The sequence below is a fragment of the Chaetura pelagica genome, unplaced genomic scaffold (assembly GCF_000747805.2).
Source record: "Chaetura pelagica isolate M959 unplaced genomic scaffold, ChaPel_1.0 scaffold191, whole genome shotgun sequence".
Lineage (NCBI taxonomy): Eukaryota > Metazoa > Chordata > Aves > Apodiformes > Apodidae > Chaetura > Chaetura pelagica.
Window position 1 is genome coordinate 2,460,665 of NW_009952440.1, and position 13,351 is coordinate 2,474,015.

The following is a 13,351-nucleotide window of genomic DNA, read 5'->3' on the forward strand; positions in this document are numbered from 1 at the left end:
GCTGAAACTCCATTGCCTGACAGGGAAAGTGCACATTTAGTTCAGTTAAAATGTTCTAACCAACTCAGCTTTCTATTTCTGGCTCTTTCCACTCCCTACAGAAGCTGGGCAAGAAATGCACTCAATGGACCTTAAATTTCAAAGGCAAGACAGGTAAGGTGAGGTAACACTTGTGTAATCCACAAAAATATGACTCCTACAAAAAACAATTACTTTTCTGATTCCTCCTAAAAAGTTAAATCCTCAATAACTCATATATTCTAGTATCATCATCTTTGTATAGCTAGGTGATTAAGTGAGGACATTGCATCTTTCTTTGTTAAGTAATTTATTTTTTTTTCAAAATCACATGTGCCTATTGCTTACAACCTTTTCTTGAAAACCTTTCCATGTATTACATCAACCATGATACAATGGGTATCATCAAGTTTGCCCAAATGAGCTGTCTGTACACATCTTGCTTTTGTTCAACTTAGTATATGGTTTCTCCCCTGGCAATTTAGTCATTATCTCAAGTGATTTTCAACTAAAAGGCATAAAGCAGTAATTACACCCTCTCTCTTTCTGTTACACCTAGGTAAATGCACCTACCCACTGCCTGGAAGAGACACAGTACAGAAATCTTATTTCCTCTGACAGTGTCACTCCAGGAGATACAAGTGGATTACAATTGCAGAATGTATTCTAAGTGCATTTGTGTGCATTACTGGAAACAGTACTGCTGAATGCCTGATGCACTAAGGACTTGAAATTAAAAGTCCCTTAGAAAGGGAGAAATACACAGAAACAAAATAGCTGTTTAGCTTCAACTGAAGAGCACTGTCACCTCCAATCACAGAACTTCCTCCCATCCTGAGAATGATGGCTGAAAAAGGGAAGTACCAAGCTCTAGAAGTAGCAAAGAGCAGAAATCAAAACTGCAAACTTGTGAAGCTGGTTCTGCACTGAGACAAGGAATTAAAATTAAATGTATTGGTTAAGAAAGAAATTACGAAGTCTCCAGCCAAGCAGAATTCTGTCTATTTTACTTATTTTGCTTAGTGTTATTTCACCTGCTGTACCACATCTACAGTGTGCACAGGGGGCCAAGGAGACCAGTGGCATCCTGGCTTGTATTGGGAGAAAAGCAGGAATAAGGATGAGATCATCCTCCTGTATTTGGCACTGATGAGGCCACACCTTGAATATCGTGTTCAGTTCTGGGCCCCTCACTATAAGAAGCACACTGAAGTGCTGGAGCATGTCCAAAAAAGGGCAACGAGGATTTTGAAGGGCCTAAAGCACAAGTCCTGTGACAAGCAGCTGAAGGAGCTGGGGTGGTTTAGTCTGGAGAAGAGGAGGCTGAGGGGAGACCTCTTTACAACCACCTGAAAGGAGGTGTGGGGTCCATCTCCAATGGAGGTTGGAGTGATGAGGGGGACAGCCTCTTCTCCCTGGTGACGTATGATAGGACCACAGGAAATGGATGCAGGCTGCACCAGAGGAGGTTTAGGTTAGATATTAGAAAGCATTTCTTCACTGAAAGAGTTGTTAGGCATTGGAATAGATTGCACAGGGCGCTGATGGAGTCATCATCTCTGGCGGCATTTAAATGGAAAGTGGACCTGGTACTTAAAGGGCATGGTTCAGTGGTGAGCTTGCACTGTTAGGTCCAGAGCTGGACAGGATGATCTTGGGGGTCTCTTCCAGCCAGGGACATTCTGTGATTCTGTAAAAAGGTTAGAGGCACTTTGTGTCAGATGCCAGGGCTCAGTGCTGCCACCACACCAGACCAGAACCAGTGCTCTGGCTCCCCCCGCTGACAACTTTACAAACAATTCCCAACAGGTGCTAAGGTTCCTCAAGAGCAGGAAAAGAACTGATTTATTTCAATTTATTCCTGTAAAGTGGCCCAGAAATTCCATCTATATGTTTTTAACGTGAACACCAAGCATATAGTAAACTTCCATAAAGTCTAATACTACTTAGGATGGTTACATCAAAAGCCTTTTTTAAAAGGGTAAGATACATAAAAGCTCTTATTAGAAGGATTAAAAAAAAAAAGTATACTGAAATCAGCTTATTAAATACCTTCCAGAAACTGCAGCTTTATGCAGTCTAACTGTTATGGCTCCTTCAAATGAAAAACATATCCAATATTCTAAATTAACAAAACAGGAGAGAAAAAAATATAGTTACATGCTTTTCTCACACCAGTGAGAAAAATCCTTCAAAAAGGCTAACAAGAAAAACAAGTAGTGATGCCTCAGAAGTATAGTGCTTTAAGATACTAAAAATTGGTCAAGTAAGAAAAAATGCTTCTATGCAAACACTTGAAAATTACCAACTACAGCAAGATGCTACATATTTATGTTTCACTATTTAAAACTGTTAAAACCATTAAAAATTAAAACTGTAATATACTTAGAAAAGTAAAACAGAGGGGAAAATTATTTTAGATAACCAAAGCAAAAGGATTCTTGTATGCTATAACTGAAGTTAACAAAGTGACAGCTGAGTAAACTCTACATTGTCAATGCTTAGGGAAAGTTGATTCAAAGGAATGGATCCAAAAACTTAAAATGCAGGCAACTAACATTTCATGGACTCATAAATGTTGTTCACTACATAATGAAGTACAACTCTTCAACAAAGCCTGCAAAGAGAAATCAGAATAGGAGTCCACTTGAAGACTTCAAGTCCACTTCAAGTAAAAGCAAGCATGATAGCATCACAAAATAAAGCATTTCTAAAGCATTAATAAATAAAGCCTAGTCAAAAATACAAGAGCAACCAAACATTCATCAAGTTTCAGAACTAATAAAACACTTTCATATGCAATATATTGTATACAGGGATAACAGAAACACCCATAGCTACTGTAGAACAAATTAAATACATTAAGAATCCAAATACTCGTGAAGCAAGAAAGACATCAAACATTAATTGGCAAGTTTAGGAATAAAATATCCTCCAATAGCAGTCAGGCATCATGCATTGTCTGAAAAAGAATACTGAATTAGAATAGCACCCAGTCTCATTTCTGCAGAGGAATTCCTAACTTGCTTCAAACCTACTCCTCTGAAGTACTTCGAGTGGTGTAACTTCTTTTGAATGTATATACAACATCCACAGCTTCTATCATACAACTTCCTGCATAGACTCCACTATGGAACTCAGGCCTTCAGGAAAAATAAATACATTGGGCATACTCATGTCACAAATTTAAAATGCAAATTTAGCACAGGATTAAGAACTATCTCACCTGGATTTCATCAGGGGCTGTGTCACCCATTTTTTCAATCTCCGACGTCCAAAGGAAGTTTTAGTGTGATCCAAGACCCAGAGCAGGCTTCCTTTTGTTTTCATATCAGTCTAAAATAATAAAAATAACATAATTTAACTGAATAATCAATATAAGGCTCTTCAGCACACTCCTGAAACATTCATTCTGTTTAGGCTTTAGGATATGGCAACTGCATGTTCATTAACTGATCTTGTTCACCAACAATCCTTTACATAAGGTACCTCCAACAGTCATAGAATACTTAGACATGTTTTTCCTTTAGCCAGAAAGTATTTTTAGGAACGTTACTGGATTAACTAAACAAGTTAAACCAAGTCTGTGCATAAGATCTGTGCAGTAACACATACCTTACTGGAGTCTTACCACTTCACTGCAGTTGCTCAGTAACTCAAACTTTAAAGTTCTTTGCTAGTTTAAATGCAGTAAGGCTCCTAGCTCATACTGAAAGCTAGAACAGACTAACTTTAATTAATGCCTCTGAAAACATAATTCTCCATTTAAAAGAGTTTAAAACTTCCGGGTGAGATTTACAAACTAACTTAACTAACTTCATTGAGAACAGTATGTCAAGCAGCTGTTAAAAATTTCAGTATTTATAAAAAAAACCTCACATTATATTTGTCCTTACCTGATTCTGTAAAATTTCAAGATTTTTCATTGTTGTCCCATTAACTGTCATGTATTCAGTCTCGCTTGACAACCGTTTGAAATTGCTGCAGAGAGGAATTTCATGTTACATTTTAAATTTGGGCACAGATCTTAACAAAGAAACACTGTTAATTTTCTCATGTTAGAGAATTCATTAGTCACGCGAATTTTTAAAAAATCAAGCAAGAAATTAAAATCTGTTCAAATAAACAAAGAACTGAACAGTAATAACTTCTAATTTACTGCTTGAGCAAATGAGATTTATGACTAATTCCCAGTTTCCTACGATGCTTCCAGCAAAGCTCAGAATAAGATCTAGCTCTCCTGTTAGGTAATCATGATTCACCAAATGGTTAAGGAAGTACCCCTTCCCAGTCTATGATAAAATTGAAAAAGTATGTAATGTTCTGTTAGGATCACTGCAGGATTAGGGGCAGGGATAGGACTAACAATTAATTATTTCGAGACTGGAACAGACTTTTAACACAATTCATCATCAAAACATAACAACAAATTATTATTATTACTTTTTACCACTACTACAAATTTAAACAGGCTGTTCGTGCAAACATTTAGGAAAATTAGTATTGAGCATATTTAAGCTATTTTATGTTTAATATGAAATAACCATGGCTTTTTGACACTCCTTAACAGCAACAGATGAGGCCAACCCAAACACTGTGTTGCTTTAGAATCAACATTACTAAAATAATTGAATCATTATAGATATTGAAATTATTTCAGTCTCAGACACACACACATGTGATAGTCAGGACCATGAAGCAAAGTGCAAGAACCTTACTAAATGCTTCTGACAAATCAAGTCATGATTGTCTAGGTTAATCATACTGCTGACTGCCCTTTGCACAAAATCTAGGACACTCTTTATTATAGTCTCTGACTAAAAAGAATTACTTGCTGGATAGGATTTTAAACTGCTTTCTCGACTTTTCACAAATTGTTTTTCACCACATTCAAGTTTAAACTCTCTGGAAGAGAACCCAAATGCTTAAACTTTTCTGTTAGAACACACAGCTGCATTATGGCTATATTAAAAACAAATAACAGCACTAGAACTTTCAGAAACATTAAACATTCAGATATTGTTATACATTTATGTTGTACGCAGGCGTTTAGGCCTGCTAGCAATTTTTTTTTATAAATAATGGATCAAATTAGAAGTATCTTCCATAGAATTATTTTTTTTTTAAGTAGATTGGGAAGAATGTCCTCAAGAAGTTTAGTGTTAGAAGTACAGCTGATTCAAAATTGTACCCATAGTCGTAATTACTCTGCTCAAGTGTGCTACCCCAGCAATCAACAAAGTTGACCAACAAAACACAACCCTGGAGGCAAAAGCAGCAGCACTTTCCAAAGTACACAACATTATAAGCAACAAAACAATACTTATTTTTATTACCTTCAGTCACAACAGCTGATGCTGGCAAAAATTTAAAAGGAATGATTTCTGCTTGGCTTTAAATCCTTAGGATCAACAACAAATCCTACCCACTCTTCCCAAAGCAGCTCTTCAGCATCTAGGACTTACCTAAGCTGCAGTTTCCCCATTTGCTGCAGTTTCAATTTGCCACTGCTCAAGCCTGTGATCTCTTAAACCCATCTGGGTAAGAACCTTGCTTTTCCATCTCTTCCCAAAAGTGAAAAGGATGCTTTTGGCAGTTTCTGTCAATCCTCAATCACCCCATAGGCAAGTTTCAAGACTAGATTTATTTGTTCCAGTGTCTCCTCATTTCACTTGGCTTCACAACACTTCACAGAGAGCGTATTCTGTTGACAGCAAGCTTGCTCTCCAGCAGTTTTTTATGACAACTAATGCTGTCCAACTGCAGCATATATATAGATAGACACACACACCATTCTTTTAGAATCAGATGGCTTAAAGTTGTTCTCACGGAACAAATAACATATTCATATTAACAGGTATTTGTTTTATCTGAGTTACTCAAGCCTGTTACTAACTCCAGTAATCAAGAGCTTACAGTATATGAATAATAGCCAAGATCAACTGCAGTATCTATATATGCCCAACCAACAATTTCAGATGTCACAGGACAGAACATGTTTTAGTCCCATCCCCTCATCTTCCTTCAGCTTGGGATCAGAACTTGATAGAAATGTGAACGAAGACAGACTCCTTGTAGGGAATTCAGGGATCAAATGGTGTAAGGAGGTTGTCAGCAAATATTGTCAGTGCTGGTTTTGCAGCAAGGGTGTAAATACATTTCCTGTGAGAAATTCTAGTATGTCACCTCCTGCATGAGTAGAAATGACCCTTCAGAATCACTTCAGCTGGATCACAAGGCAATAATTGCTGATGCAGGTGACAGTGTGACCTGAATTTCAAAGGACAGATTTGCAACTGTCTTAAGTACTTGTAGAGAACAAAACACATGATGGAAGTATCTGCCAATTCCACTACTGAAGAGCAAGGCAAGATAGGAGCATGATTCTTGGGCTGAGAAAAATGAAAAGAGGAAAACAAAAAGAAACACTAACTTCTAGTAAGATGTCAGGAACTTCCAGGGAATACTCATGTGAAAGAGGTTCCTACTCATAAAATAACTTTTCTGAGTAGAACCACACTTGGTGATGAGTATTAAAGGGTTACTATGATTACTTTAGGACATTAAACTACATCCTCAGACTTTTAATTCTTATGTGTTGTCTGTGAAAGTGGACCTGCTTGGTCATTCAGTCTCCTGAGAAGGTTGCAGTGAAGGCCACTTCTTATGCTTTATTCATTATGCTCTCCACAGGAGATACTAGATACAATTTCGTACTCAGTAACCCAGCCTAAGTGAATGTATGTTATTCAGATCAGTAGTTTTCAACTACTTTAATGCTGTAAACCTGTAAAAACTTTCCAGTGAAGCTGCAAGGCACTGTATTGAAAGCCTATTAAGCAGCAGATTTTCTTTGCTCGATTACCTTTTACAGACCTTTAGAGTCCATGTCTTTGAGATTTCTAAGGGTGAATAAACTACAGAACAAACCTATATATTTAGACAAGAGTTGCAGGAATCCCTCTTCAGCTTTAAGGAGTAAAAACAAGTCTATTCATTTCTCAGAAGCATTAGCTTTCTTTAGGTATGAAAGACATTTACCACCATCTAAGTCACAAAGGACATCAAGCCTGGACTATGTTTTGTATGTAACTAACCATGCCTGTTATAAAGTACCATCAAACATTTATCCTCTTCTTGACTTACTGGGTTTTCCTCTCCTCCCTCAGTGCCATTTTAACCCTCCCTTCTCCGCTTTCACTTCTGCCACCATTTTCTATCTTCACTGCTGGGAGTTCTCCAATCCCAAGGCTACTCCCTTCCTTCAGGAAGATACCTAGATCTTCCATTCCCCGCACTTCCTGAAGTTTATTGATCATAATTTAAAATCTAAGAACTACCATCTCTCTCTTCTGTCTCCAATATGCTGGAAAATATGTAGGTTAAATTAAAATACACCGAGACATGGGAAATATGCAAATAATTATTTTCAAGCAAAACTGTACTTGAGAACCTTTCCTCAATATTTTGACTGTTTATGGGAATCAAGGGAAGGCAAATAATGCAGACATGATGGTGGGAGTTTGTTATAGACCCCCTAACCCAGATGTAGAGGTTGATGAAATATTCTATAAGCAGCTGGCAGAGGTCTCACCATTGCCAGCCCTTGTTCTTGTAGGGGACTTCAACTTCCCAGATGTCTGCTGGAAATATAACACAGCAAAAAGGGAATAGTCCCAGAGGTTCCTGAAGTGAGTGGAAGACAACTTCCTGACACAACTGGTGAGGGAGCCAAGTAGGGAAAGGTCCCTGCTGGACCTGCTGTTTGTTAACAAGAAAAGGTCTTGAGGGGATATGAAGTTTGGAGGCTGTCTCGGGCAGTGATCACAAAATTATAGTTCCCAGTTCTTGGAGAAGCAAGGAAAGGGAGCTAACTGAACTGCCTCTTTGCATGTCCAAAGGGCAGACTTTGTTCTGTTTCGGAGCATGGTTCAGAGTGTTCCTTGAGAGATAGTCCTGAAGGGCAAAGGAGCACAGGAAGGCTGGTCATACTTCAAGGAGGAACCCTTGAAGGCACAGGAGAAGGCCATCTCCAGGACCCAAAAGATGAGCTGATGGGGAAGAAGACCAGCTTGGCTAAATAGAGAGCTTAGGCTGGACCTCAGGAACAAAAGGAAAGTTTACGACCTTTGAAAAGGGGGTTGGCAACCCCTGAGGAATACCAAGATGTAGTGAAGCTCTATAGGGGGAAAATTAGAAGGGTCAAGGCTCAAGCAGAAATGAACTTGGCCACTGCAGTTAAAGATAAGAATAAGAGTTTTTTTCAGTATAGCAACAGAAAAAGGAAGACAAGGGAAAATGTAGGCCTATTGATAAATGAGGTAAGTGCCCTAGTAGTGGAAGACACAGACAAGATGGAGTTACTGAATGCCTTGCTTGCTTCAGTCTTCACTGCTAAAGCTGTCCCTCATGAATTCCAGACTCTGGAGGCAAGTGGAAAGGTCTGGAGAAAGGAAGACTTCTCCCTCAGTAGAGGAGGACCAGGTTAGAGACCACTTGGCCAAACTGGACATCTGTAGTTCATCTATAGTTCATGGGCCCTGATGGGACGCACCCACAAGTGCTAAGAGAGTTGAGAGATGTTATTGCCGGGTCACTCTCCATCATCTTTGAAATGTCATGGAGAACAGGAGAGGTGCCTGAGGACTGGTGGAAGGCCAATATCACTCCAGTCTTCAAAAAGAACAGGGAGGACCCAGGGAACTACAAGCTAGTTAATGTCACCTCTGTCCCTGGGAAGGTGATGGAGTAACTTGTTCTGGATATCATCTTTAAACACATTGAAGAACAGGAAGTTATTTGGAATGGTCAGCATGGATTTACCAAGGGTAAATCTTGACCAATTTGCTAGCCTTCTATGGTGAGGTAAATGGTTGCAAAGCTGGATGAGGGGAGAGCAGCAGATGTCATCTACCTTGACTTCAGCAAGGCTTTTGACACTGCTTCCCATAGCATCCTCATTAGGAAACTGAGGGAGTGTGGACTAGATGAGCAGACAGTGAAGTGGATTGAGAGCTGGTTGTGTGACAGAACTCAAAAGGTTAACAGAGCAGGGTCAAGCTGGAAGCCTGTAACCCATGATGCCCTCCACGGATCAATACTTGGTCTGGTCTTATTCAACATATCTATGACCTGGACAAGGGGCAATGGGCACAAGCTGGAACATGTGAAGTTCCATTTAAATATGAGGAAAAACTTCTTTACTATGAGAGTGACAGAGCTCTAGGACAGGCTGCCCAGGAAGGTTGTGGAGTTCCTTCCTCTGGAGACATTCAAGACCAGCCTTGATGCAGCCCTGAGTAACATGCTCTAGGGGATCCTGCTTTAGCTTTAGCAGGGGAGTTGGACTAAATGAGCTCCAGAGGTCATTTCCAACTCTGACAATTCTGTGATTCTGTGTACGAACTTCCTATTGAAAGCCAATAAAGGTCTCTCAGTATGTAAAGGTATTAGAACGCATTGACTAAAAAAGCTTGTATCCATTCATTGTTAAATCTATTCTTACCTGCTCCTAGAGCTGTAAAGCACTCTAGCCATTTCTGCTGTGGCAGAAACCTTTTTTCCTTTTCAATATTTTGCTTTATGTAGGATCTTAAAAATGGATTTTACATCTTCACCTAAATATTTTAACAAAACTTATTTCCTATCGTTAATGACCATCCTTCATTTCTTACATGATGTTTCAGGACTCTTACTATTAAATTGAGCTGGAATTTTGTTTCGCTGGGAGAAGAGCATTTATGTGAAAAAGGGAGAAAAGTGTAAGAAATTTTTGTCACTGTTCTAACAAATAGGTCTTTCATCCAGACCCGTGTCACTTACACTAATAAACCGAAAACTGTCTCAAACTACTGCTTCATGCTCATTGACTCATCAGTATATGCTCACTGACCTGAATTCTCCTAGGAATTTTAAGTTGCCTGACAGTGCAATGGAAGTATTTCTCTTCTGTTTCCTGCAGAATCACAGAAGATCCATGAGCCTAACACCCTTTGCTTAAAAGGATTTTCCTTTCAGTAGTTAGGTAGCATTTTGCTGGCATTAGGAAAAACATAAAGTTGAGTTTGCCTCACTATCTGACTCACTATTTCAGTATGTTCAATGTACTTACAACCAGCAGGTAATTACAGTAGAATCCTGAGCACAGGATCAAAGTTATAAAAAAAAATGTATGTTTTTCTTCATAGCATAACACCAAGACATCAAACAGTTCATTATCTTTCCACTCAGATGACCCTACATTCACATGAAGTCCATTAGAGCAACCTTCAGCATGCAAATGTCAACTCTAAGATTTAGTGCTTATTTCTAACTTTCCAGTTCGCAGCCAGACTTACTTTAGTTAAATCCTGCCTACTTACAGGACAGAGGAATACTGAGACAACCAAGAGAATATTTTGCACAGGATTCATGACAGATAAAGGTGTTTTATTAAAGCATATAATAAGCCTTAGTGATACTTTCAAACCTATGCCAAGTAGCATAGCAATCTTTTATACTTGTGCAAGACAGGATAAAAAGATGCTCGAGTGGCAGTATCTTTCAATTTTCACTTGATTCCACCTGTACAATCCAGTTAAGACTTTTGAGTGCTCCTGTGAGTATACCTAATAAACCTAAGTGCTGGGACTACTTCAGAGAAGACAAAATTGTTTTCATGTTTGTTTTTTTGTAGTAACTTTGCACCAATGGCCACAAATGGTCTACCAACAATTTTTGCATAATTATTACCCTACTCCTAGTTACCACTGAGTCAACTTGAAGAATTTTTCAGAAAGCCAAGATGTGTTTAAGATCTTTTTTCATTACAGTTAATAAATAGACTTACCAACTCAAACTAACCTGCTGAGCACTGTCTAAACATTAAAATACATTTGCTCTTATGCTTGCTACCACAGCTATAGAAAGAGAAAATTAGTTACACACCTGTGGCAAAAGGAAGTATCATCAGCATAGACAGATAAGAGCATTAACTTATTTTTTTTTAAAGCTGTCAGAAATGCTCCAGACCTTGCGTCCTGGTTTGAGCCAGGATGAAGCCAATTTTCCTTTTTACTGATTTTTTTTTTCCTTCAGTAAGCTTTCTTTCAACTAGCAACAGGGTTCTCTAGCTAGAGCTGATAAGACACTGGAATGTTTTTCTAGCTGATGGGTCTTCAAGGTTGCACCTTCACTCTGCCAGCTCAGACACTATGGTGAGATCTGTGACCCCCCCAGAGGAGGCTGAGTTAGACAGACAGCAAAACTGGCCAGAGATATTCCATTCCATATATCTGCATAAGCTCAGAGGAAGGTCAGAGATCACAGAAGACAACTTCCTTCCTTTTTCTTCTTCCTTTCTCTTCCGTCCATGGCATCTGGGGAGGACTCTGTTCATCCATCACCGTCGACCCTTAGGCTCGAGCTCTCCTGACCCTCATCACTCTGTGCTTTCTCCAGCAGCAGCTCTGGGATTCCTCAGGACTCTTCCCAGTTCAGGGAAGTGCTGTGGGAGTTGCTGGGAGGGGGGGGGCCGGCAAGAGGCTTTTGCCCATACCTGAACACATCTATATATAATTGTATATATTTTCTTGTATCATTCATTAGTGTTTAATTAAAGCTGTGTAGTTTAGTTTTCAATCCAGCCAAGTCTCTCTCTTTTTCTCTCTCTCCTTCCCTACTTGGGTAGGGGGGAGGGGATCAAGAGCCTTGTTGTAGGAACTGAGTCAAACGGTGACATCTTGTTAAGAAAGTACAGCTATTGTTGAGCTATGATGGCTGATATTGATATGTCACTATTGGAACCTGTGCTGTTCATCATCTTTGTTGGAGACATGGAGAGTGGGATTGAGCGTAACCTCAGCAAGTTTGCTGATGATACCAAGCTTCCCAAGAGGGAAGGGGTGCCATCCAGAGGGACCCTGACAGGCTGGAGAGGTGGGGCAGTGCCAGCCTCATGAAGATCAACAAGACCAAGTGTAAGGTCCTGCACCCAGGTCAGCTCAACCACAGGCACATATACAGGCCTGGACCAAAGTCCAGGAGCAGCTCTGCTATGAAGACAGGCAGAGAGAGTTGGGGCTGTTCAGCCTGGAGAAGAGGGCGAGGGAGACCTTAGAGCACCTTCCAGTACCTGAAGGGGTTAAAGGAAAGCTGGGGAGGGGCTTTTCATCAGAGATGGCAGTGATAGTACATGGGGTAATGTTTTTAAACTGAAAGAGGGAAGATTTAGGTTGGACATAAGGAAGAAAGTCTTCACCATGAAATTAGTAAGATGCTGGAACAGGTTGCCCAGGGGGGTTGTGGCTGCCCCCTCTCTGGAGGTATTTAAGGCCAGGTTGGATGAGGCTTGTGCAGCCTGGACTGGTGGGAGGTGTCCCTGCTTAAAGCAGGGAGGTTGGGATCTGATGATTTTTAAGGCCCCTTCTACACTTAACCATTCTATGATTAACAAACTTTAAAATTCGCCCCCTAGTTTTTGCACCTTGTTTGTTTTCAGTAACACTTGGCAGCAGTAAGTGTTCATTTACATTAATTATTGTAATGTCTAGACAAACACACTTCATGGAGATTCTCATGAAACACCACTGAAAAAAAATGATCTAACTTGATTCTTTCAATTCTGATTAGAAGCTTAAATGTAAGGTATAATTTTTACAAAGACTATGTTTATCACTCTAGCAGGTGCATTCATTACATTGAAGGGAAGTTGTCTGCTAAAACTTACAAGGTAACACTGGTACGTGTGTTGAATTGCAAGTTTACATAAAGCAACTCACCTTGGATTATAAAGCATCCTTTCCAAATTAAATTCTTTGAGGTATGCAATTACTGCTGCCAGAGCACAAATAACAGGCTTATCCAGGCTTAGTATTGCAGACAGTTTTTGAGGACCTAAAACACATGTTATTTTCTTGTTAACTCACTGCTTGTTATGTATTTTAGAAAAAGCATAATCTATTTTTCAATTTAATTAAACAGAAATCTGTAAGATGTAGACTGTTCTATCATATATATGCAAATCAACATAAAGCAAGGTTCCAAAATAACATTTATGGTTCCAAAGGATCCAGAACATTACAATAATATAAACACATTATGAAACATAAAACATCTGACTCCACAGGTTTTTCTTCATAAAAATGACTAACCATTGGCATTAGAAATTTCTAGATATACAAACTAAGAACTCAATTTTGAAATCTCTGTTACTGCAGGCAACATCTGTGCAAGCTAAAAGGAATGAACAGGCCTTGGCACATGTATTGATGATTTATCTGCCTTAGCCAGTCTAGAGAATATGGTTCTATCTTTAGGAGACAGCTATTCATATTTGATAATGTTTCTAACAGTG

The 13,351-nt window shown here is 39.3% G+C and overlaps 1 protein-coding gene across 1 annotated transcript in view; it reads right to left on the reverse strand.

Annotated features, from left to right (window-relative positions):
- MSH3 (mutS homolog 3) overlaps window positions 1–13,351 on the reverse strand; it is a 115,136-nt gene that overhangs the window by 62,102 nt on the left and 39,683 nt on the right. The window contains exons 10-12 of the mRNA XM_010008413.1: window positions 12,777–12,891; window positions 3,915–3,999; window positions 3,245–3,354 (exon numbers count right to left, since the gene is read on the reverse strand). Coding sequence (XP_010006715.1) covers window positions 3,245–3,354; window positions 3,915–3,999; window positions 12,777–12,891 — 310 coding nt within the window. The remainder of the gene's footprint in view (window positions 1–3,244; window positions 3,355–3,914; window positions 4,000–12,776; window positions 12,892–13,351) is intronic.